Below are 24,108 nucleotides of genomic sequence, written 5' to 3'. Positions count from 1 at the left end.
CAAAAAAAAAAGGAATCTGAAAATATATCAGTAGGGCAGCTGAAGATGGATGTCACCCTTAGCCATTGTATACTCTCCATTGGGTAGGGGGTCAGCAGCTTCAGTACTCAGCTGGGACTGAAAACTATGCGCATTGGTTAGAGCCAGCATTGCTATTCATATGCCCATTTGTGGATGAAGGAGGTTGGTTTTTTCCCCAATGGTTTTATTGGTATGTAATTTACATTTTGTACAATTCAGTAGTTAATCCCATCAAGAAGAGTTGTGCAATCATCATCACCTTAATCAGTTTTAGAATGTTTGCTTCCTTCTTGTACCCATTGTTATTAGCTCCTCATTCCCCCGCCCCAACCCTACCTCCCCTGCCATATCCCCAAGGAACCATTAATCCAATTGCTGTCACTATAGATTTACCTATCCTGCATTTCAGGTACAGGAAAACATTTCTTTTTTAACTAACAATAATAACAAAGTAAAACATACAAGCCTCAATGGGAAAGAAGGCAGAAGATGTTAACAGCTAGAATCAATCTAAATGGGTCCCCGGGGAGGTCAGATTAGTTTGATCCTTCCCAGCCCCTCTCCCCACCCTCCTTTTCACGTTGATAATAGTACCTGCTCAGTGAGCACCTACTGTGTGCCAAGCCCTATCCTAGGCCCCACGAAGGGCCAAGTTGTTCTGACTTGAGGATCGAGGCGAGTACAGTGCGGACGGATTTGAACACCTTGACAAGCCTCTCGCAAGCACGTGGAGAGCAGGCTTCACGCCCAGACGTGCGCGTACTGAGCCTGCACGTTCTGCAACCTGGCCACCACCCAAATGTGTGTGGTCCTTTCTCTTCTCCTCAATCCTATGTGATTGTGTTTCCCTGAGGGCTTCCACAGCAGTCCCGGCACCCTTCAGCAAGCTCAGCGTCCGCAGATCCATTCTCTGACCATGCCCGAAGTACCCCCTGTTCCGAAGTGGTGGGTCTGTTCATTCCTCTGACCATTGAACTTGTGCCAGGCCCTTGTGGGCACCCTTTCCCATCTGGTCCTCAGGACTGTCATGTGAGGAAAGAGGGCAGCAGGGATTATCCTTCATGTCAGAAAGACAGGGAAACCATGGTCACACTTGAACGCTTACAGAGGCTGAGCCTGGAACCCAGGTCTCCGACGGCGGGGGACAGTGTTCCTGTCACCACTGCATCAGCATGCCCATACCTAGGCAGTCTGTAGGCCAGCACCATTTCTTGGGTTCCTTCCTGAGCTCTGAGAAGCCATCTGAAGGAAATGGAGACACACAGACCCTCTCCTGCCGTGGGCAGGTCTCAAACCCAGGCTGGGACCTTGATTACTTGGTTGAGGGCATGAGAGCCCTACTCGTGAGCCTGTGACCCATCAGGTACCTGGTGGCTGAAGGCACGTGCCCGGGAGTTTCCACCTCCTGGTAATCCCTGTGCTAGGTGACCTTCCCCACATAGCACATCACTGAATATCAACTCTGGCCAGAATTAAACTCCCATTCATCAATCCTGTGGGCATCCCAAATTTGATAACTGCAAGTGTCCCACCATCCTCTCGCTGTGTCCGTTCCCCTGTCTGGTCGGCCCCTCGCCGATCCCAGCCTCTGTCAGGAGGCACCACATTGGCTGCTCAGATCTGACTTACAACAGAGAGCCATGCTGAGCCAAAAACGAACAACGGACACTAAGCAGAGCTGACAGTGTATGCGTTGATTCAACAAATATTTACTGGTACATTCTGTGTGTGAGGCACTATGCTTAGAAAGTACCAGAAAGTCCGCTCTCTGACACTCTGTCTAGTTCTGTGTTCCTGAGGTCCCCCGGCTGATGCGGCGGGAAGCGAGCATCTGGGTGCAAAGAGAAAAGCCTTCACCCACCGCAGAACGCCTGGCTAAGGCTGACTGCAAAGCCCCCAGACGGAAAGCATGCCAAGCGTGCCGCTGAGGATGACCTCCAAGAGCTGGTGAACTCCCAGCAAACTAAGGTCGCCCAGACTTTCACATGAATATGGGCCATCAGGTGTTCATTATGAGATACTTGTCTTCGTCCCAACAGTGGGGATAAGCTCTGCTTCTGCCCAGGTATCCCTAGGACCAAAACAAGAAGTATTTGCTCCTCTTACCACCTACTCCCTGCCCCGAGCATCTGGTTCTGGCCATGGCATTTGGTACTGTCGGTCTCCCTGCTTCCTGAAGCTCCCTCTGCCCCGGTTTCTCCCGCTGTGTCCCTCCTGCTCTCTGATGATCACCCCCTCTATCATCCCTGTTGATGCCTCGCTCTCTGCTTGCCCCTTGCATATCCAGAGCCCCTTTTTATTCTACCTGGGTAATCATTCTCTCTCCCTAATCTGTAAGTCTCACCTTCTCCTCTGACTTCCAAGAGCAAGTCCACCCTCGATGTCTCCAGATCCTTCATAAACCGTGTCTGGAGTTGCATGCAGTCTGTTTCCCACTCGCTCTTGTCCAACCTTCAGTTCAGTGGTCTGACTTGTCCTCAACCCTTTCTTGCCTCGCACATCCCCGTTGGTCATCTCACTTCTCAAAAGGTTTCTCTCTCCTGCGTGGTTCGGGCTCTCATTATCTCTGACCTGAGCCACTCCCATCCCAGTGGCCTGAATGCTCCTCGCAGCCAGGGCTGCCCCTGTCCCTACTGTGTCCCCATCAAAGGACCCCACATACTCTAAGCCTTCAGTAGGAGCAACAGAGTGAGTCACAGACTCTGGGCTCATGGATTGTCCGGGGTCTCTTCCAAGATCTGCCCCTGGTTAGCGGCATGACACATGCATCTCAGTTTCTTCATCTGTAAATGAGTTGTTATGGCGATCACACGAGGATAGATAGGCTATGAAATTATCCCAGTTCCTGGCATAATGTATGCACACGGGCTAGCTTTTCTATTGAATAAAGGTAGGTGAATTCCTCCCGATGGCAGTCCACCATCCACCCTCCACACTCTGCTTAATGTTTTGTTCTTTAATACAGAGTAATAATTCATATTGCATTTGACCCCCAACCGTAAGATTATTTTCGTTGCTACTTCATCACTGTCATTTTGCTACTGTTATGAATTGGGCGACCCCTGTGAAAGGGTCGCTCGACCCCCAAAGGGGTGCACAGGTTGAGAAGCGCTGGTGCACAGGAAGATCGGTCATCTTAGCCTGGAGCGTGAAAGGCATCTCTCCTACTCTGGTTCCAATGCCTTGCCCACAGGCACCATTCCCTCAGGTGTGGACCGCTTTCCCATGAGGCCCGCCTCGTCCTGACTCAACTCTTTGTCTAGGTCCTGCTGGTTCTTGCTGCTGAACCAGCTAACGAACTCTGCCCTAGCCCTTGTTCAAGCCCTTCAGGACCTACTTCAAATGGCACTTGCTGGTCCAACGGACTGCTGGATGGAGCTTCTTGCTCTGGGTCGCTGCCCACTGCCTTGGTTTACAGTACTTTCGGGCTGTGCTCCATATTGCTTGATTTTCTGTCTCTCCAGTAGACCCCAGTGAGAGATAGGGTAGGAGAAGGTGTCCTTTGGTCAGGCTGTACGCGTTTAGGATATGGTTTTGAATATGGAAAGTGGGATCATCCTTAACATACAATGTTTACTGAATTGTTGTGGAAGGAGAAGAGGAAGGGAGAGAGGAGGGGAGGGAGGCAATGAGCCTGTGGTCTGGTGGGCAGTGAAGACCAACAGTCCTTTGTGGGTCCTGGCAGTCCCACTGAGCCCTACAAGCTTGGGCTTCTGTCAGAAAGCCCTTAAGGCCAGGACTGCAGATAGCAGAGTGAGATTTTTTTTTCCCCTTTCTGGCCTTTAACCCATTGGTCTTAAGACCAAAAAGAGATGTGAGGCAGAAGTTTCAGGTAACCCAGCTACATCTGCTAGACCTGGCCCTGGCTGCCACCAAAACATCCTCCCTGGTACCTATGTAGCCATATGCCCCCCGAGAAGCTATCAGAATCCCCAGCTGGGACCAGGTGAGCTTCCACATCAAACAGAAGACCTGGCACATTGCACCTTGAGACTCTGAGGTATTCCTTGACACTCAAGGAATGGGAATCAAGTAACAGACGTCTGGAGTTAGGACTCTCTGGACTTCTCTGTCGTCTTGGCGCATTTCTGCTCGGTGCGTCTTTGCTGGAGTAAGGTAACCCAGCGGGCCTTGTGCAGTGGAGGGGTCTGGGGTACTGATCCCCACTGCGAGCTCTCTGATACATGTGACTGGCAGGAAGAATAACAGGGAAAGGCGAGCGTGTCTGCATTTGACATTAGAATGGGCCGCGGAGGTTCTTTTTTTCGTTCGTTCTTCTCCGTGGCAGCAATTTGCCTAATGATGTTTTGCTCAGACTGGGATTGAAGGAAGCTTGCATTCCTCCAGCACGTCCTGCTGTGGGGCTGGGCTAGAAAGACAGCTTCTGAGTGTGCTGGAAGCCAACCCGGAAGTGAACACGTGGCACCCACAAGGGTCAGTCGCCAAGGGTTGATACTTGGCTCCAGTTCATACCCGGGCAGGTGTATCCCCAATGAACTGTGTTACGCACGCGTCTCTCCTAGTGGAGGGCTGGGGACAAGTTCTCAATGATATGTGTGTCTTATCTCATGAGGGGGCCTTCAAAAAAAACAGGTCCAATCCAAACAATGCCTTTCAGCCAATTAAACTCAAGGCAGAACGCTCAGCTCAGAAGGGGATGGCAAATGGTTTTAGCATTCCCAAGGGGTCATCTTGATCCTGTTTTTCCAAAAGACCTAGCACATGGTTTGAGCCCCTCAAGATCCCCAAGCTGCCATTTTGATGGGGTATAAATTGAAGAATTCTTGGGGATGGATTTCAAAAAACATTGACACTCAAACTCTGTCATCAGATGGATTCTAGCTCATAGAGTCCATATAGGACAGAGTGGAACTGCCCTTTGGGGTTTCCGAGGCTGTAAATCTTTATGGGGACAGAAAGGCTCATCTTGCTCCCTCGAAGCAGCTGGTGGTTTTGAACCTCCGCCAGCCAGCGGCGAGCAGCCCAACTTGTAACTGACTCATGGTGACCCTGTAGGGCAGGGCAGAACCACCCCATAGGCTGTAAATCTCTACAAGAGCAGAACATCTCTTCTTCCTCCTGTGGAGCGACCCACCTGGACCCCTTTCTCTTTCCGGGTTAGGGTCTTGGAGACCCTGGTGGTGCAGACAGCTCGTGTGCTCGGCTGTTAGGGGCCCACACAGAGGTGCCGTCTAAGATAGGAAGGCTTGTTGATCTTCCAAAAAAAATTAAAAAAAAAAAAAAACAGCCATTGAAAACTCTGTGGAGGACACGCACCCTCGGACACACGTGGGGTCAGAGTGAACTTGACAGCAGACTGTCTGCTGGTCTAGGTGCATGTCTTGTGGTGGCAAGGTCATGTGTTAGATGGCCTTTCGAGGCTTTTACCAGTTTGAGGATGCAATCTTTGACTCTTCAGAGGGGCCCAACCCAGACAGGGCATCTAAGACTCCCTGGAAAATATGAACTGACCTCCCGCTACTCCCTATAATGACCTCCTCCTCCTTAGATTAGCAGATGGACAAGCTTCATGAACAGTTCTTTTTCTCCTCTTAAGCCTTGGCTGCAGTATTCTCCCTCCTCCTCCAAAATAGTCTTTAAAAGAGCAGACAGTGATTTAAAAAGTGAGTGAGAAATTAATGCCAATATTAAATTAATGCAAAGCATTTGCTGGATGTATGACCCATTTGTCAAGACATTCTGTTTCATTTCAGAAAGACTGTCTAGGAAAATGGGGAACAATGCTAAGTAAACCAGTGAATCATTTCTAATACTGCTTAAGACTCTGTTATAAGGAAATGGAAAATGAATAGAGTTACTTAGCTTTACGAAGTAACAGGATAGCCCATTTAATGGAAATATGGATCACTGAATATATATCTGATCAAGTACATATTGATTACTTATTGAGGGCTGCTCTCTCAAGAGCTCCGGGTGTTTCAGGAAGTCTCGGGGTCCCCCGTCATGTTACTTGGGGTGTTTCATTGTATGGATGAAGAAACTGGCCCTCTGAGAAGCTGAGCGTCTTGTGCAGGCTCCCTCGGCCTGTCAAGACCGTGCCGGTCTTAGAACTGGGAGCTCTCCGTACCACTTTCTCGACCAGTGAAAGTGGAAATAGATAGGGTCACTCTGGGTCAGACAGCAAGCCCTCCTGGGCAGTCCATGAAGAAGAGGATCTTCTTTCCTCCTGACATCAGGAAACACTGAGGAGACAGTCTACCCTGGATACAATGAAGGAGGCTGCCCGTGGACTCCTGGGGGGACAAGAAGAAATCCCCTTCTCCCGCTCCCAGAAGGAGTCGTGGAGGCTGTGTTATTTCATCCCTTCAGCCCTAGAGAGTTTCTCTTGATGACTGACCGCGGTCTTGAATATGCAACAAGGAACCTGTCTCTACAAGGAGGGCATGGCGAGTTCAAAGCGGCCATAGGCTCCGCTGGGGACAAGGGGGGTAGCAGGGAAGAAGGGAGCTGATGACAAACAGTCCACGTGGGAGACAACATCAAGCTATGCAGCCCTTCTGCGCCCGAGCTGGGCGAACCTGCCACCTATCCCATGCAGTCTGTCTTCTATGGGAAGGCTGAGATAAAGCTGAGTTCCAAAAGTTGGAATTGCTTGCTCTAAGATCCCTCCTTTCAGAAGAGAGCCTGACATTCCCCGTATTGCTCCACAAACAGTAACACGCAGAAACCCCGGGAGTTTTAGGGTGGAGTTATAGCCAGATGGCATTCTCACAGCAAGCATCTTTAGCACGGGTCACCACAGGACAGAAAACAGTATGTCTGTCCATGGAGCTAGCCATCAAGAGAAGAACGTCCCTCCTCTGTCACCCCCTCCTCCCCCACCGCACCCATAGCTCTCCTTACACAGAGGAAACACACACATGTGCCCCCCTTACTGTGTGCTAGGGCTCTGCCCCTGGACACGCATTGGCTCCATTCTCCAAACAATCCCATGAGTAGGCTTGGTTATTATCCCCATGGTGCCAAAGAGGAAACAGAAGCACACAGAAGTCAAGTAACCTGCCCAGGGTCACGTGCTGTACAAGTGGGAGAGCCAGGATTCCCTGGAGGACTTCTGGATTTGGAGTCAGGGTGTTAAATCACTACCTTGTCCCGGGAGACATCCTCACCCCTTTGCCTCCAGGCACTAGGAAAGCAATCACATTCTGCTGCGATGGCCCCTCCCACGGTGCCCATAGAAAGAAGTATCGACCATCTACAAATGTGCCCATATGTTAGGGGTGAGGGGGTGCTTCCCTGGGCAAGGGGGATACCGTGCCAGGTTGTAGTGCCCTGAGTGCTTCCACGGCTCTGCTTTCCAGAGCTTCTGCCCACTGGGAAGGTGGATGGTCAGCCTTTGGGGTCTCTTCCCCCTTCAGAGAGTGCCCAGGATGCTGGGTCACGAGGTCAATCACAAGGACAGAGCAGAAGTCAGGAGCACCGGTTCTGCTCTGGGTGCTATCTAATTTTCAGTTCCATCTGCAGGGCTTTGACATATTCTAGACCTGTGAGGCATCAAATATATATATATTTGAATATATATATATATATATCCAGTTCTCTGCTTCCAGCGTGGCTGTGTGCACCAGAAGGCACTGGCCAGGCTTACCAGCGACACCGACACGCATAAATCAATACAAGTGCCATAAATACAACGGGAAAGCAGTAAGCGATAAGAGGTATAAATAAACAATGCTTCCAGTGCTTTTAAAGGGGAAAGCGAGCGTAGGCTGGGCTTCTGCTGGCATTGGGGAGAAGACGGGCTGAGTAGGACGCTCTTTGGAGCAAGTTGCAAAGAGAAAAAGGAGAAGAAGCTGGGGGGCACCTGGCACCGGAGTGAGACCGTGACCTGCCTATGGCGCAGCTCAACGTGCGAACGAGCACCAGAGAGATGGAAGCCATCGCCAGTGATGAGAGCGAGGCACTTAGCCTCCCTGGTCTCGGTGCTTCCATCCGTCAATATGTAGAACCAGCATTGAAATCACGAGGACTGGTGCAGCATGTTGAGTTCTCCTGAAGAAAGCACCACGTCATACATCCTTTGGGTTAAGGGTGGGGGTGGGGGAGGGGGTGCCTGTGATTTGTCCCCAAACCCCAGTAACTCAGATGTCTTTTGGGAAAGAATCTAAAGTGTCTGTGTTTTAAAAAGTAAAAATGGGGGTTGGAGGTAGGCGTTCAACATCTTAAAAATAACATACTTCTCATCGGCATCATCCACACATCTTGGGCTCAGACCGAGCCAAGGCTGTATAAGAGGACTGCCCATCTTCTGGTTGGCGTCAGTCAGCCACGGGTGGAGTCAGAGGTTGCCTTGCCCACGTGACGGAGGCATTTCCGGCAGAGCCGTGTTTGCATCGTGGCCCTTGTTTGTGTGATGCTCCATGTGTAAGAACTTGAGGCTCAGGAATGTTTCCCACGGCTGTGCATCATTTCTTATCACCCCTAACCAAATATGGCAGTTTTAAACAGTGCTGTCATCTTCCTCAATTTCGCTCCTTGTGATATAATCAGGGATAGATTTCTGACATTGAGCATCTAATGGGGTTTCAGATTCAGAAAGCAACAATAAAATGTATAATTTTCCCCTCCTGGCTCTCTGTTGAGACACAGGAAAGTGATAGAGCGTCGGGAGCACACGTCTGTCTGTCTGGGCGCCTGCACTTCAGAAGGACCCAGGGTGGAGTGGGTTCGTGCTTTTGCTTCAGTCGGATGCAGGCATGAGCAGCTCCTCTCTCCCGTCGATAACATGTGTGCTTGTTCTGCCGAGCCATTGCCCTTGCTAAATCTGCCACCGACTCTGTGGGAGATGAAGGAAATCAGCCCCTAACAGCCAGGGGAATGGCTAACCCGGGGGACTCTTATTCGCCTGCTCTTGAGACCTGGGCTTCCTGTTAGAAACTTGGCAGAGCAGTGGACCAAACCCACTGCCAGCAAGTCAATTCTGACTCATAGTGCGTCCACAGGACAGAGTACAATTGCCCCTGCGGATTTCCAAAATTTTAAATCTTCAGGGGAGTAGAAATCTGTCTCTTTGTCCAGTAGCGTAGCTGGTAGTTTTGAACAGCTGACCTTGCGGTTAGCAGCCCAACATGTAACCCACTACATCACCAGGGCTCCTTTGCAATGGCCCAAAATGTGTTCAGATGGCCTGGGCCCCATCCTTCCCCTTCGTTACTGACTTTGCCAAAGTTATTTTCGTCTTCCAAACGAATCACGTGAGTCTTCCAGGCAGACCAAGCATGGAGGTGTCATGAGTTGCAGAACTCACAGTTAGCTTCAGAGGCCCCTCCCTGATCTACGACATCCCGGCAGAGAGCAGCTTCGGAAAGACCACCCTCAAGGTCATTGCCACACTGCTCAAGAAGAGCAGTTGCCCCACTGACAGAGCCAAGAAAACAACTGCTTGTCAAGTCCATTTTGACTCCAAGCAGCCGTGTGGGACAGGGTAGAAGGGCGGTGGTTGTGGGACATCCGTCTTTCTGGAGGAGACAGCCTCGTCTTTCTCCAGAGGAGCAGCTGCTGGATTCGGATGACTGCCCTCGCAGTTAGCAGTTAGGATACTCCACTGTGCCAGCAGAGTTCCCCCACTGGGAGAGAGGGCGCTGCTTGTTGATCTCTGTGCACTCTCTGTGCGATGGTCCCAAAACTGCCCTCTGCAGTGGGTCAGGCACGTGCCTGCTCCAGCCGAGGCTAGCTCCCAGAGAAGCAATGGAAGAGCCCCCGGAAGAGAAGCTGAAAGCCCCCAGGGATTGTGATCCTCAGTGCCTGTGAGCAGCTATTGATATGTGGAACTTCGCAGCATCTTCTCCAAGGCCAAGCACCCTGTGAGGAAGGAAGCCCAGGAGCTGGTAGACTGGTTCCATCTTGGCGTAGAGCGAGTTCCCCTTTGTGTTTCTGGGGGACCTGTTTGAGAGCGACAGATCTTGACATAGAACCATATCATGACGGTAGTTTGCACCATGACCGACATGACCTTGAACTTCAAAGTTTACCTGTTCAGAGAACCTGAGAGCGTATTGTTGAGTTCCAGCCCTATCCACGGACTTCCCGGAACCCCAGAGTCTTAGGATCATCTCAGTTTTCCGTTTAGGACAGTCCTTAGGGAACATCTATTCCTATGGTTTCACAGGAAGTGAAAGAAGCCAGTGTGGTAGCAGCAGGGACCTGGAGTGTGCACGCCCTCTCTCCAGTGGGCAGCTGCCACTCTGCCTTGCCAGTGTGTCTGTGTGGGAATGAGGCCCAGTGGTGCCAGATCACCCCATTAAGAAAATACGTTTAAGTCTGAAATCTGAATCTTGATGAGGAAGCTCCCTCATCATGCAAGGCTGGCAGCAAAGGCAAACACTGCGACATGAACAAGACCCATGGGGGGCTGCCCACAGTGCCCAGGCCACCAGGGCGTCACTTCTGAGGAGTCCAGCTCCAAGAGGGGCCAGAGAGGGGTGGGGCTTCTCCAGAGCACACCGTTAAGGATTGAGAGCAGATTATTTCACTCCATCCGACTCATTTAGTTTCCTGCTGCAAATGACTGGGAGCTTGCCTTCCAGGGAACCTATTCCCGGCTCCCTCCGCTGGCTCACATGACGCTGGCTCACACGTGTCGGGGCTGGGGACAGATCATGTTTTCCTGCAGTGTAATGGTCCGAGCCTTGGGCTGGGCATCCTCAGAGGATGTGCATCTCAGGCCCGACTCTTTCTCGTGCAAGCTGTGTAACCTTGGGCAGGTCCCTGGGCTGCTTCCTCATGAGCCTTGCTTCCAGGGATCGCTGGGTGTCGTACCGGAGGTTTCTCTGTGGGTGAAACCTCGCCGTGTAAACTCAAAACCAGGGAAGTCCAGGGATCCTCGCAGGCGAGAAGGACCTGAGTGTCCAAGAAAGGTGCTGCTGTCAGACTCCAGCTCGGTTGGGGGGAGGGGCAGGGAGGAGTGAGCATGGCAGGACTAAGAAGCACTGGGGGCTGTTTTGACGCCCCAGCACAGCACCTCCCTCTACCCAAGAAGGGTTGAGGCCCAGGCTGTGCTTCCATTTTATCTGCTTGAGGTCAGGGTTGGCCAGAGCTGGCCCCTTCCCACCTTCAATGTCATGTAAACCAATTACCGAGAAGCACCCGAAAAAAATACGGCCTCTTGGGGCATGCCCACACGCGTCCTACCCACTGTCCTGCTCTACCCAAGGGCCGTTTGGACGGGTTCTGTGTGGTGACATTTGTTTTTTATCTCCATTTCCAGGGACGCAAGCCCGGCTATTTCTCCTTCCTGGACCCCTTTTCTCCAGGCGTCTGGCTCTTCATGCTTCTAGCCTATCTGGCTGTCAGCTGTGTCCTCTTCCTAGTGGCTAGGTACGTGCCTCGCCCGGTCCTGTTCCTGTCCTCACGTCGCCACCTAGTGTCTGGCCCGGGGAACTGCATGGAGAGGGTGGAGGAGGAGGAGACTTGGTGCCAAACTAGAGGGATGGCAGAGGGACCAGGGGCCTGACCTCCTCTCTGCCCAGCTGTCAGCCCCACACTACCCATGCAGCCGTCTCCACACATGCTACCTAATGAGCAGACAGGTGAGCGGCCTCTTGCACCCCCACTCCCTGCCTCCAGCCCCCTGCTTCTGGCAGAGCTCAGGGGGAAGGGGAGGTGGCAGGAAGGGGGTTTTGATGGAGCACTATGCATCTGCCGATGCTGGCACCAGTCTTTGCCAGGGTCAGCCACAAAGTGCGGAATGACAAGAACCGGAGCTGCAGATGTGGAAGGGGGGCACCGGAGGCCGCAGTAACACCGTGAGGGAGGAGGCCTCCTGGCCTCTCGCAGCCTGGATCTGCCTGGGAAAACACAGCTGCCCTCATTGGAGGGGCACTCTGGAGGGGGACCGGGGGGGCGCAAGAGGGAAGAGTGCAGAGAGGCCTTTGCAAGTGGAGTGGAGTGGAGACTGGCCGTCAGAGAAGGGTTCTGGGAGAATAAACCAGGGCCGCCCCCCAGGGCCGTGGATCATCCCCTGATTGTGCCTCCCTCCCGCCCTCCCGAGAGTGGACCAGCCTGGCTTCAGGAGCAAGGCTCCTTGCCACAGATGGGACAGCATGCCCTGCTGGCTCCCCATCCCCTCACTCCCCGAGAGCCCTGCCTCCCTCTCAGCACGCAGCTCCCTGTAACAGAGGCCCAGAGGGCAGTTACTTTGGAGCAGAAAACAGCAGCTCAGGATAAGCTTCTAAAAGTCCGGCTATGGCTCTGTCTCAGGTCTCTCCTCAGACACCTACTGTGCCTCTGGCCACAGTGGCAGGCCGTGGGTGATTCTACAGTGCACATTCCGCCTCTGGGGGACCAGATCTGACCCACAGGCTTTACATTCTGTGGCTCCAGAGCTCTCTGCAGCGATAAGACAGAGCAGCCTTACCCTGGGCCCTAAGGATCCATGGGAGGACTCAGCCCCCAGCCATTCCCAGCTTGCTGAGCAGGCCTTAGGCTTTGCCCCACCCAGCCTCTGTCCATCCCAGGTGGGATGGGGAACGTCATTCTGACCGCACACAATGCAGCCAGAGACAGGCCTGGCTTCTAGCGAGTACTGCTCACTGTCACCTATTCCCCTCGGGCCCCTAGGCATTGTCACCATCAAGTAGCTGTTGTCAGTGACAACTGCTGAGATGTGAGGGAGCTAACACACTGTCTGACGCTTCATTGCCCTGGCTGCTGCCACTGTGCGGACAGACACTGTCTCCCTTAGCCCTGACTCCAATGCTCCATGATAACTCACTCTTGTCCCCTTGGAGTGGGGCCCTGAAAGGAGCATGCCACAGCTTTCCATTGACCTCAAGGCCCTGAAACACAGCTACACACACACACACACACACACACACACACACACACACACACGCACACGCGCGCGCACCTGTGTCACTGTGCCAGTGGAAGCCTAAAGCATTTTTAGCCAGCCCTAAGGGGTCAACAGCCCCTCTTCCCTGCCCTCTACCCATTTGCACACAGCCCAGAGAGCAGGTATTGCCAAAGAGGATGTAGTGAAGGTCTAACCGTGCCACCCAAGGGTGCTGCCCTTTTGAGCTGAGGGGAGTCTGACCTGAGGTGGGTGTTTTCAGACAGGGTCCCCGGAGCATGTAGGTTCCTGGAGGGAAGAGAGACTTGGGTGGGGCGAGAAGAGGCTGAGAAGCCAGAGATCTAGCATCCCACCCCCTCACCTCCAGACCAGCTCTGCTTCTGTTCAGAGGGGCAGTGTTCGAACAGCCCTCATCTCGGGCCGCCATTCCCAAACCAGGGGAGGCAGCAGAGTCCCATAGGAGCTTTTACAAGCTTGGGCCCCGCAACCCTATGGGTCTCAGAATCTCTGCGGGTAGTGCTAGAGAATGGTTGTCCCAACAGTCTCCGCTGAGAGTGAGCCAGTGCCCCGGGACGCACGGATGGTTCACGGCTGTGTAGGAATGGGCAGCATGCAGGGGAGGGGGAGGGAACGAGGGACCCAGTGAGGGACTGGGCGCACCAACCAGGAGGATAACACCCGTGAACATGCCGGACCTCGTCACCGCACACCATGCACTTCTTCTCTCCTCAGTGGGAAGGCTTGCATGGGTGGTGGGCCATCTAGCAGAGAAGTGAGCACAGGGCAGGCAGGAAGGAAAGGCCGTTCCAGGCCCAAAGGAACTGCTCAGAGAGAGGTGCATGGCTCAGCCCAGGGGGTCAGAGGAGGGAAGGGCCTTGGCAACCTGGCTGCCCCCCAGGCCCTCCTGGAGGGCTGGAGCGAGGAGGCTGCCTGGGCCCCCCTCAGGACAGGAAATCCCAATCCTGGGGAGTGGGGTCCAGGCATTGGCACTACCTACAAGGTTCCCCAGGTGAGTGGGAGGAGCAGATAGGGCCAAGACTCTTTGCCTTAGGGAACGCTGGACCAGAGGCATCAGCATCTCCTGGGAAAGAATGTAGAGACTCAGCCCTCCCTCCATTCTTCCTGAATCAGAACCTCAGGGGGAGGCCCAGCAAATGATGCTCTAACTAACCTTCTTGGAAATCCTGACGTAGTCTGAGGATCACTGTTATTGAGGTTCTAAGTGGGGCCTTAGGGTCCTGCGTGATCACCTGGGGGAGTGGCCAGGGGGAGCAGAACAAACTGGGCCCCCAGTCCTTGTTCTTGGTACTCCACCTTCCAGTAGAAGAGCTCCAAGTGCCCAAGGCTATGCAGCAGGGGAGGAGGCGTGAGAAGAACCACCCTTCCGCTCCCCATACCCTCTCTCTCAGGGTCCTCCTTGCTGGAAGTGGCACACGTTCCCTGTCTCCTGCAGGTTGACCCCCTATGAGTGGTACAGCCCGCACCCATGTGCCCAGGGCCGGTGCAAGCTTCTGGTGAACCAGTACTCCCTCGGCAACAGCCTCTGGTTTCCAGTTGGGGGCTTTATGCAGCAGGGCTCCACCATCGCCCCCCGAGCCTTGTCTACGCGCTGTGTCAGTGGCGTCTGGTAAGATCTCTGGCAGACATGGGGCCAGGCGACAGGGCAAGGATGCAAGGGACATCCTGGGACAAGCCCCCACAGCTGTTGGCAGCACCACAGGGGCCCCGTGGGAGACCCTATAGCCTCATCCCTTTGAAGTTGTCTCTAGTGGGGAGCTGGGCTGCCTCTGAGGGAGGTTTGGGGGCAGTGGGTGGGAGCCCCTTTGGCTACCTCATCCCTCTTCCCTTCCTCTGCCTCTGTGGTCTAGAGAAAGAGAGGACCCAACTTGGGAAGGGCACTGGCCGTGGGGATGCCTTCTGAAGCCCTAACAGAGAAACTCCTCCGTGAGCCCCTCCTTCCTGGCTTCTGCTGGCTCCCGGGAATGCTGTTCCATGACTTTCCGATGCGTCTTCACATGCCATCTCCCCGTGTCCACCCGTGTCTGTTCTGTCCCTTCATATGACACTGCTCAGACAAGAGTAGGAGCCCCCCCCTCTGCGAATGGCCTCATGTTAACCTAACTGATAGCACCTCAAAGACCTTATTTCAAAACAAGTCACGTAAGCAAGTACAGGCTTAGACTGCTCGGTATTTTCCAGAAGACACTACCTAGTCCATCACAAGCATGAGCTGAGTGTTACCTTTAGGCCACTGTGAGCCACCCGAAAGTGTGCTGGTGGTAGAGTGGGGTGAAGAGCCGCACTGCTAACCACAAGGTCAGCTGATCAAACCCACTCTCCACTCCACAGCAGACATGGGATGGTCTGCCTACATAAAGGTTTATCTCCTCAGAAAGCCTTCTTAGGGCCGCCAGGAAGGGGAATTGACTCCAGGCCAGTGAGTTTGGAAATGGACGCCAGTGCCTCTGTGGGCGTGTGGTTGGGTACAAATGAGGACCCACCCCTGGAGCCCACAAGAATTCCCTGAGCCACGCTGGTACTGTGTCCTCTACCCCTCACACCTCTTGATTACCCTGTCAGAGCCTTGGTCTTGGCAGTTCCTGGGGGAGTGGGCAACTGAAGACAGGCCTACCATGGCCTGCCTTGGCCTCCTCGCTCAGACAAAGAGAGGGGGGAAGTCCCATCACAAACAAGAACACCGGTTTTACTGCTGAGAACACCCCTTTCTCCCAGGAGCAAGGCTACCCTACGCTGACCACTCTGAAAGAGCCTGGGTGCCATTTGGTTCCTCAGCAGAAGGAGTGAGCTTGTCCTCAGTGGATTTCCCCCTCTGATGTACGCAGTGGCACAGACCGCCACGGAGCTGAGGGACCTGCCTCAGCCAGCTCTCGGGCCATGCCCACACCCAGCACTCCTGTACACAAGACACTTACCAAGGGAGCTTCCAACTTCAGAACGCTGACCTCCTCCTGGGGGTCGCGCCCTCCGGCCCCACCTCCGGGCCTGGGCACAGCAACAACTTCCAAGTGGAGGGGAAGAGCTGACGCGGGACAGGGAACGCACGTCTTAACAGAAAGGGGCACATGGCAATTCTACGTCACCAGCAGGGATGCAGCAAGAAGTGGCCCAGCAATCGATTCAGCCAGGTACTCACCTTGAGGGTCTTTCCAGAAATCTCTTATAGCTCACACTCGCACCGCGCTTTACAAATTATTCATCGTCAACGCCATCTCACCTGTCTAGATGCAAAAACACAAAGGAGGAAGGCCCTCCGCAAGATGGACTGACACAGTGGCTGCTCCAACGAGCTCAAACAGTGATCGTGCGGATGGCGCCGAACCAGGCAGTGGTTCACCCAGTTGTACATAGTAGGGTCACGAGGACCTGCCAAGACGGCACCGAAGCCCAACAAGGACACACCACCTCGTTTGATCTCCCAACCTTCAGAAGATAGAGCAGGCATCACTATCCCCTCTTACCAGTCCAATAAATGGGCCCAGAGGAGAGGGCTCACTTCCCCTCCGGGTGGAACGTGGCAAAGCCCAAAGGCAGAACCCGATGGCCTTGTTGATGGTCCGGCGCACAGTTCTGGAGGTGTCGCTGAACTGGTGGATGCCCCGCCACTTCACCACGGGGGAGCAGCCACCCGCAGGTTGGGGCTACAGTGGCTACAAAGGCGACCTTCCTGCTTCTGGAAGATGTGCTTGGAAGCTGCTGGCTGCTGATCCCTGAGGCAAACACGGCGCACCAGGTGGCAGGGCCTTCAGAATGAGTGAGGCCTCACAGACCCTTGATGCAGATTGTGTGGTGAGCCACCCTAAATTGGGCTTACGTTTATATACACGCTGCGGTTAGGTACCCTGGAGCAGGTTCAGGTTTCACATATATATGACGTTGTCTCGATATTCATAGATATAGAAGTATCGAGAAAAGGATTGGAATGCAAGTCCTTCCTGTTGACCAGATGGCAGAAGGCTTAGTGAGCAAATTGTTTGCAACAAACTGTAGCATGATATGCTGTCTGAGTGGGGGGAGGGGGAACTGTTTTCCAGTGTAAGTGAGGTCTGCCTGCCAATGCAGCCGCGTTTTATTTTGAAATGCCATGACCATCATAAGAGTATGTTCTAATCCAACCCTTGGGGAGTTCAAAGGTACCTTTCACCAGGTGTTCTTAATTAATGAGCACCCGGTGTTCAGGTTTGCCGACCTGTTCTGAAAATATGAGTGTGTCAAGGTCTTACTTGGCCACTTACTTCACATCTCTGAGCCTCCGTTTGCTCCCACTAAACCTGGGAGAAGAATTCTGCCTCACTGAGTGGCAGGGATTCTGGGAGACATTACTCTGTGGCCGTTCTCCTCAGAAGGTGGGCTTCCTCATGAAGAGATGGAGTGGCCCATCCCACCTGGAGCTTTTCACAGGGCTCTCAGAGATGGCACCTTTGGGCCACTTCCTAGTGCATATCATAGGCTCTCAAGTTGTCTCAGGCCTGCACTAGCCTTTATTGAATACTTACCTCAAAGATATTGAGTAAATGTTGGTGCTAACTTCAAGGTCGGTGGTTCAAACCCACCAGCCTTTCCATGGGAGAAAGATGAGGCTGTCTGCTCCCATAAAGATGTAAAGCCTTGCTACAAGTTCAGATTGCCTCGATGGCAGTTGATTTAGAAAATTAAAACATACACACATTCAGAATTCCAAACAAAAAACTATCCTCTTTCTGGCAACCTTCACAAACCCTGGTCATTTCTGTTGACGCCAGATGTCCTTCTTCCGCTCGCCGCCGCCCCCCCAACCCCCACCATCCCTGCCCCTTCTCTGAGGGGTCCTTCAGAAGAACTCCTGGTCTCTCAGATGGGCTGGGGAAGAGGCTACGCCTCCTGGGAGTGGCCTGGCCGAGATGACTGCCCTGTCTTTTCCTGCACAGGTGGGCATTCACACTCATCATCATCTCCTCCTACACGGCCAACCTGGCGGCTTTCCTGACCGTGCAGCGCATGGACGTGCCCATCGAGTCCGTAGACGACCTGGCTGACCAGACTGCCATTGAGTACGGCACCATCCACGGAGGCTCCAGCATGACTTTCTTCCAAGTAAAGCCCCCCGGTTACTCGCAAACGTTGGCCACTGAGCAGAATCAAGCCGAGACGTATGCCCATCGTTACCTCTTTCGGACATCCCGTTTGTCCGTGTTCACGTATCTCCTGCCCCACAAACTAGCCCCGGCACAATCCCTAAAGGGACACCCCAAGCCGTGTGCATAAAACACGTGTGACACTCGAGGTGACTTTGGGTCCAACATGGCAGAACATTGTTTAATTGCACCAGTTTTGTATTTGTTTTTCTAGGCTGTGTATGTGTAATTAAAAAGTAAGGGCAGTTTTCCGGGAACTCTGGTTGAGTTGTGGTTACATGTTGACGGCTACCCATAAGGTTAGCAGTTTGAACCCACCAGACGCTCCACAGGGGAAAGACAGGGCTTTCTACTCCCCTAAACAATTACAGTCTCAGAACCCCACAGCGGCAGTTCTACCCTGTCCTATAGGGTCACTGTGAGTTGGCATCTACTCGATGGCTGTGAGTTTGGTTTTTGACGTTGAAATGTTTCCACAAACTTTTTGAAGCCTCCTCATACAATCTACACATATATAGATACATATAAACATACATACATTTGTGTATTTATTTATTCAAATCTGTAACTTCACTCATATTACTTTATGGGATGTGATTAATATATTCATTTAAATTTTGAAAACTGAGTCATATCTTATAGGTGGCATTCAGATTAAAGCAGTACACACATGATTGACATGTGAGGAAGATTAGATGAAGATCGCTTGATCTCACTGACGGCAGACTTGCTAGATCTCAGGTAGAGGTCCTGTTGGCTTCTCTGTATGGCTCCAGAGAAGGCACCGTCACATGGTGTGTTGACTGATTGATTGTTGATTGATTGATTTCTAAGACCAACAGAGACAGGGCAGAGAGATAAATAGTTTCATATCCTTCAAATCTCTAGCGAACAAATCTCACTTTTAATGACGTTAGGGGACACTCTCAAGAACCCATGTCTGCTCCGTACACTTTCACTTCATTCACCATATTTTTTAAATGAACCAATTATTGCCCAAGGAGTGCATTTTCACGTGAAACATGCCCAAGACTTCAATTTCCTGTTTGCCGTGTAAGTTTCAGTACCAATTGGCACCGAGATGGTCCAAACACTGGCTTTGGAAAGACCTGTCCAGAACTGTCTAGCTCTTAGTATTACCCGATGGAAGCTAGTGTTGCATGTGGCAGGACCCCTGGTGATACAATGGTTGAAGCACTCGGCCACTCATCCAAACATGGAGGGCTCAAGCGCAAGCAGCCATTCCTTGGGAGGGCGACGTGACCGTCTGGTTCCATGAAGATTTCTGGGCTCAGAATCCCCCTGGGGCAGTTCTACCCTGTCCCTACAGTGTCCTAGGGAATTGGAACGGACTCCATGGCTGTGGGTTTGGTTCTGCATTTCCATTGTATGTGTCATGGATAAAATGGTTTAAGACTGTTAGTTAACAACAACAACAACAACAACAACAACCAAAGCTCGTATTGCTCCTTCAGATGATAACACTCGGAAAGTGCTGACCTGAAGCTCCATGACAAGACCACAACCCTCCTGTCAGTTCTTCCTTGTCTCAAGACAGGGCGGTGGGCCGTGGGAGACCTCTGTAGGGTAGAGGAAGCAAGAGCGCAAGGGATCAAACCAGGAGGCCAAGGTTACAGGGCCTGAGGGCCTTGCTGCTGCTCCGTCTCTCGGAAAGCTGCATTAAACGTTTAGCTCCCCGCTGCTCCTGCGGTCGTGCATGCGCTCACATGACCCCAGGAAGCAGCTCCAGCTGAGAGTAGGAAAGAAACATCACATGAAACATCACAAATGGGTTGAGTAGCTGGAGGACTAGGGTTTCAAGACTCGCCTTGATGCCTTCTTTTCATAAACCAGCACGTCCTTGCCTGTTTCCCACTCTCGCTTCCTTTTGTTCTCTTCCCAGAATTCCCGCTACCAGACCTACCAGCGCATGTGGAATTACATGTATTCCAAGCAGCCGAGTGTGTTTGTGAAGAGCACAGAGGAGGGGATCGCCAGGGTGTTGAACTCCAACTATGCCTTCCTCCTGGAGTCCACCATGAATGAGTACTATCGGCAGCGAAACTGCAACCTCACTCAGATTGGGGGCCTGCTGGACACCAAGGGCTATGGGATTGGCATGCCAGTCGGTATGCAGGAGAGGGAGAGCCCCTTTGTGTAGCTTCAGGCAGGCACGGTCAGGGTAGTGGGGCCATCCAAGGCAGCACTGAGTGTTCAACAGCTTCTGGTGGGCACTCTCAAGGTTCAGAGAAAAAAACAAAACAAACCTGCAATCCGTCCAGTAATCGCTGATCACTAGTCTATCCATAATTACGAAGGGGCTGTTGGATTAGTAAGGGTGTTGATCACTTGGATGGACTCTTTCCTTAGGCCGTTGGATCCCTCTCTCTTCTGTGTCTTGCCTTGGGGCGTCTCTGTGCTGACTGACACGTCTACTTGAAGTGGGAAGGAGAAGGGAGCCAGGGAACCACTCAATGAATTCATTTTGCTCTTGGTTCATGGCCCAGGAGAAAAGTTTGCTGCACAAAGTAGCAGAAGGGACTGGACGAGATGGCTTTCAAATGATCTGTGGTTCTCACTGACCCCTGCACTCTGGGCCAGCCTAGATCACTGTGAAAGGCTGCCGAGGCCTGGCTTTGGTATGCAGGGAGAGGGGTTTGGCTTTCAGAAAGGTAACCTAGATGTGGATTTAAAGGATGTTTGCCTTTGGACCCTTCCCCTGTTGGACGTGCTTCTATCAGGAGTTGGGGGTAGGGGGCGCGGGGAGCTGGTTGTGATTGTGGAGAGGATTTGGAATGGCCCCCAAGTGATGTTGATATACATTCTCCTATCACTACCCTCCCCTATACAAGCTACTGAGAGCCATTACCATGTAGAGCTGTGCGTATACAAGGCAGCCAGGGAAGCAGCAGGAATTGAGACCATCAGCTCCTGTAAGCAAGTGGATATATAGTATATGGACTTTTGAAGCTATCCTACACATCCTTTCTATTGAGCTCTGCCTAACTTGAAGCTCTATAAATGGTAGAATCCACTGAAACCTGTGGAACATGAAGACCCTCATGGGCTTGGCTTTGGACAGGGCCGGGAGTGAATCCCAGTTCCCATCTGTGGGATCTTGGATAGGTTATTCTAGTCTTTTTGAGTTTCAGTTCTGTCACTCATAAAATTCGGTGTCTAGCACCTACCTCACAGTCATTGAGAGAGTTCAATCTAATCTGGTCAGGTGCCTTCTGCCCCTTCCCACCCTTCCTTTCCTCCTAATGCCACCTGGTAAACCTGAGTAGCCTCTAAAGGACTGACCGGAAACCAGGCAGGCATAAGCAATCACACGGTCCAGCCTCGCCTTATGTAAATGTCGACACTGGCATGCCCCTAACTGAAGGCATCCATCGGAGCACATGGAAGCTTCCGCACCTTCTCCTTCCCGTCTTATTTCACAGCTGTCTATTCATCGTCCATGTTATGTGTCCCTTTGTGAAATTTATTGGCTGACATTTTGTTTCAAGACGGTAGAGTGAGCCGCACACGGAACCTCAAGTGCACGTTGGTAATACTTGAACAATTTCGCAGATTTAGCCAAAATGTCAAGTACTTCAAAAGTTCTCAGGGAACAAACCGATAGAGGGCTGAGGTCAGCCCTCTGGGATGGGTTAGGCTCTGGGAATTCCCATCACGAAAGGAAAAGGGAGGGAGAGGCGTGTGCTCTCTCGCTGGCCTGATGCCCTTCTCACCGTGTTCTCTGCCTGAACCTTCCCCGCGCTGAGACAGGTGTGGCGGTGTCTGCTCTACAGGGGTTCGAACCAAGGTTTAGAGCAGATGCCGTACTTGACTGAGGTCACAGAATGAGTAGAGACGCCGAGCTTCCACTCGGAATGTTTGCCTCCAAACCCAGTACTTCATTCACCATGCCGTCCAATGAGCCTCCCTGCTCGACGGATTGGGTGAAAGTGTGGGTGGGGGGCTAGCCGCAGTTCTCAGATCAGTGGGGGACAGTCCAGGGTTAGATCCTGGGTCCAACTGAGATAATGTGCGAGAGAGACAAGTATGTTGCCCTTCTATTGTGAGAGATGAGGGCATCGAACAAGCAGTATCGCTGAGCCCAGGAAAAATTCTGGAAACAGCAGGCTACAAGATCAGAGATTAATTGGGTGGTTTCGAATCAAAGCAGGCAAACAGAGAGGGGACCATGAACAGCTCCTTCATATGAACGCTGTGTGCTGGGTGCTGTGTGGCTGAGTTGAGAATGTCTTAAAAGTACTTGCAACTCCTGGCTGGGCTGAATAGTTGTCTCTGGACAGGGAACACTCTTTTGTCTCACCATCTCACAGTGTCTGCCGAGCAGCTCGTTCAGATACCCAGTACCTGCGGGTGGGTGTTCAGCACCCACTGCGCAGGCGGTGGAAGCCTTGGGGCACTGTGGAATGAGCAGGGTGCTCTTCAAAGCCACCGGCTGTTTTGCTGTCTGTTCCCATAGAGGTTTAGTCTCCAAACCCCATAGAGGTTCTCCAGATCGTAGATCTACATGAGGGGGAAGGAGCCCTGGTGGCACAGTGGTTAAGCCCTTGGCTCCAAATTGAAAGTCCAGTGGTTTAAACCCACCAGCCACTCCATGAGCAGAAGATATGGCAGTCTGCTTCCACCAAGATTTCCAGCCTTGGAAACCCGGCAAGGGAGTCCTATTCTGTCCCACTGATGACTCCATTTGAGAGCAGTGGTTTGGTTTAGGGGTCTATATGAGGCAGGAGCAGGTGGTGCAGGGGTTAAATGCTCAACTACAAACCCAAAGGTCAGGAGTTTGAACCCACCAGCTGCTCTGTGGAGAAAGTTGTGCCAATCCGCTTCCACAAACTTTACAGCCTTCCAAACCCTATGAGGGCAGTTTTACCCTGTCCTGTAGAAAAATGAGACTTCCAGCTCCTGTTAAGATTTGCTGTATAGAAACCCTGCAGAGGGTCGCTGTGAGTTGGAATCCGTGTTTCGTGTGTTTTTAATACATACGGGGCTTCTCTAGCATTGTTCTGAGCCAGAACCAACTGCACGGTAATGAATCTAGTTTACATGCGAGGCGGGGGGGTCCCTCGGTAGTGCAAATGGTTCATTAATATGCTTGGTTGGAGGTTCAAGTTCGCTGAGAGGCGCCTGGAAGAAAGACTTGATGATCCGCTTCAACTGAAAACTCCACGCAGCCCAGTTCTACTCTGACACACGGGGCTTGTGTCGCCACGAGTCAGAATCAGCACCTGGTTTTACATCACACGCTGTGCCGCCGGAGCTGCCAGCCTGGCTTTGTGTGTCAGCCACCTTGTATGTACAGGAGGGGAGGGTCTGTCGGTGGTGACATGGGCTGTCAGAGTGGAAAGGCCTGGAAGATGCTCTCGTTCCTTGTGTCTCACAGTGAAGCCCCTGAGCCTGCAGGATCAGCAGCCTGTTAGGAATGCAGAGCCTCAGGCCCTCCCCTGCGCGAGCCCCCAGAGCAAACTCAAACTGAGTGCCATCCAGTGGATGCGGACTCGTCGTGACCCTGTAGGACTGGTAGAGCTGCCTCGCTGGGTTTCTGAGACTGTCACTCTCGACGGGAGTAAAATGCCCGTGTTTTTTCTCATGGAGCAACTGGTGGTTTTGAACTGCTCACCTTGTGGTTAGCAGCCCAATGTGTAACCACAGGCCATCGGGCTCCTATCCCCAAGCCTCAGACCTCCTGAATCTGAATCTTCGTTTTAACCAGATCCCCAGGTGATTCCCCGGGGGCATCAAAGTGTAAGGAGCCCTGATCTGTCTGTTCCGAGCTTCGCCCTGTTCGTCTGGGGCGTCTGCTCACATCAGGCCTTCACAGAGCCTGGGCAGGGGAACTGGGCAGCGGAGCTGGTTTCCAGCCCTCTGGCAGTATGTTCTTAATGATCTCAGGCCTGAGCCCGCGCTGGCACAGTGAGCTTTCCACGGTTTCATTTAAGCCTGTTTTTGTGATTAAACCTAAATTCTAGACCCAAAGCTCCTTGACCATATTCCATTAGAAAAATTAAAAAGGAATTGCTCTGAACAGAAGCCTTCTATTGAAGAAGGCCGGCAGGAGGGGCCGAGGGAGACAGAGTGATGTGTGCCGGTACCGGGCCCATGGGTTCTGGCACACTGAGCAGGCAGCTG

At 52.5% G+C, this 24,108-nt stretch overlaps 1 protein-coding gene across 1 annotated transcript in view; it reads left to right on the top strand.

Moving 5' to 3' along the window:
* Positions 1-24,108, top strand: part of LOC101662846 (glutamate receptor ionotropic, kainate 4) — a 234,021-nt gene that overhangs the window by 187,853 nt on the left and 22,060 nt on the right. Inside the window, exons 12-15 of the mRNA XM_004716267.2 lie at positions 11,249-11,358; positions 14,286-14,459; positions 17,758-17,923; positions 19,868-20,093. Coding sequence (XP_004716324.2) covers positions 11,249-11,358; positions 14,286-14,459; positions 17,758-17,923; positions 19,868-20,093 — 676 coding nt within the window. The remainder of the gene's footprint in view (positions 1-11,248; positions 11,359-14,285; positions 14,460-17,757; positions 17,924-19,867; positions 20,094-24,108) is intronic.

The sequence above is a fragment of the Echinops telfairi genome, unplaced genomic scaffold (genome assembly GCF_000313985.2).
Source record: "Echinops telfairi isolate 266 unplaced genomic scaffold, ASM31398v2 ScPeMD7_5167;HRSCAF=5991, whole genome shotgun sequence".
In the NCBI taxonomy this organism is placed as follows: domain Eukaryota; kingdom Metazoa; phylum Chordata; class Mammalia; order Afrosoricida; family Tenrecidae; genus Echinops; species Echinops telfairi.
The sequence above is the reverse complement of the archived record's forward strand: the minus strand, read 5'-3'. Positions and strand labels throughout refer to the sequence as shown.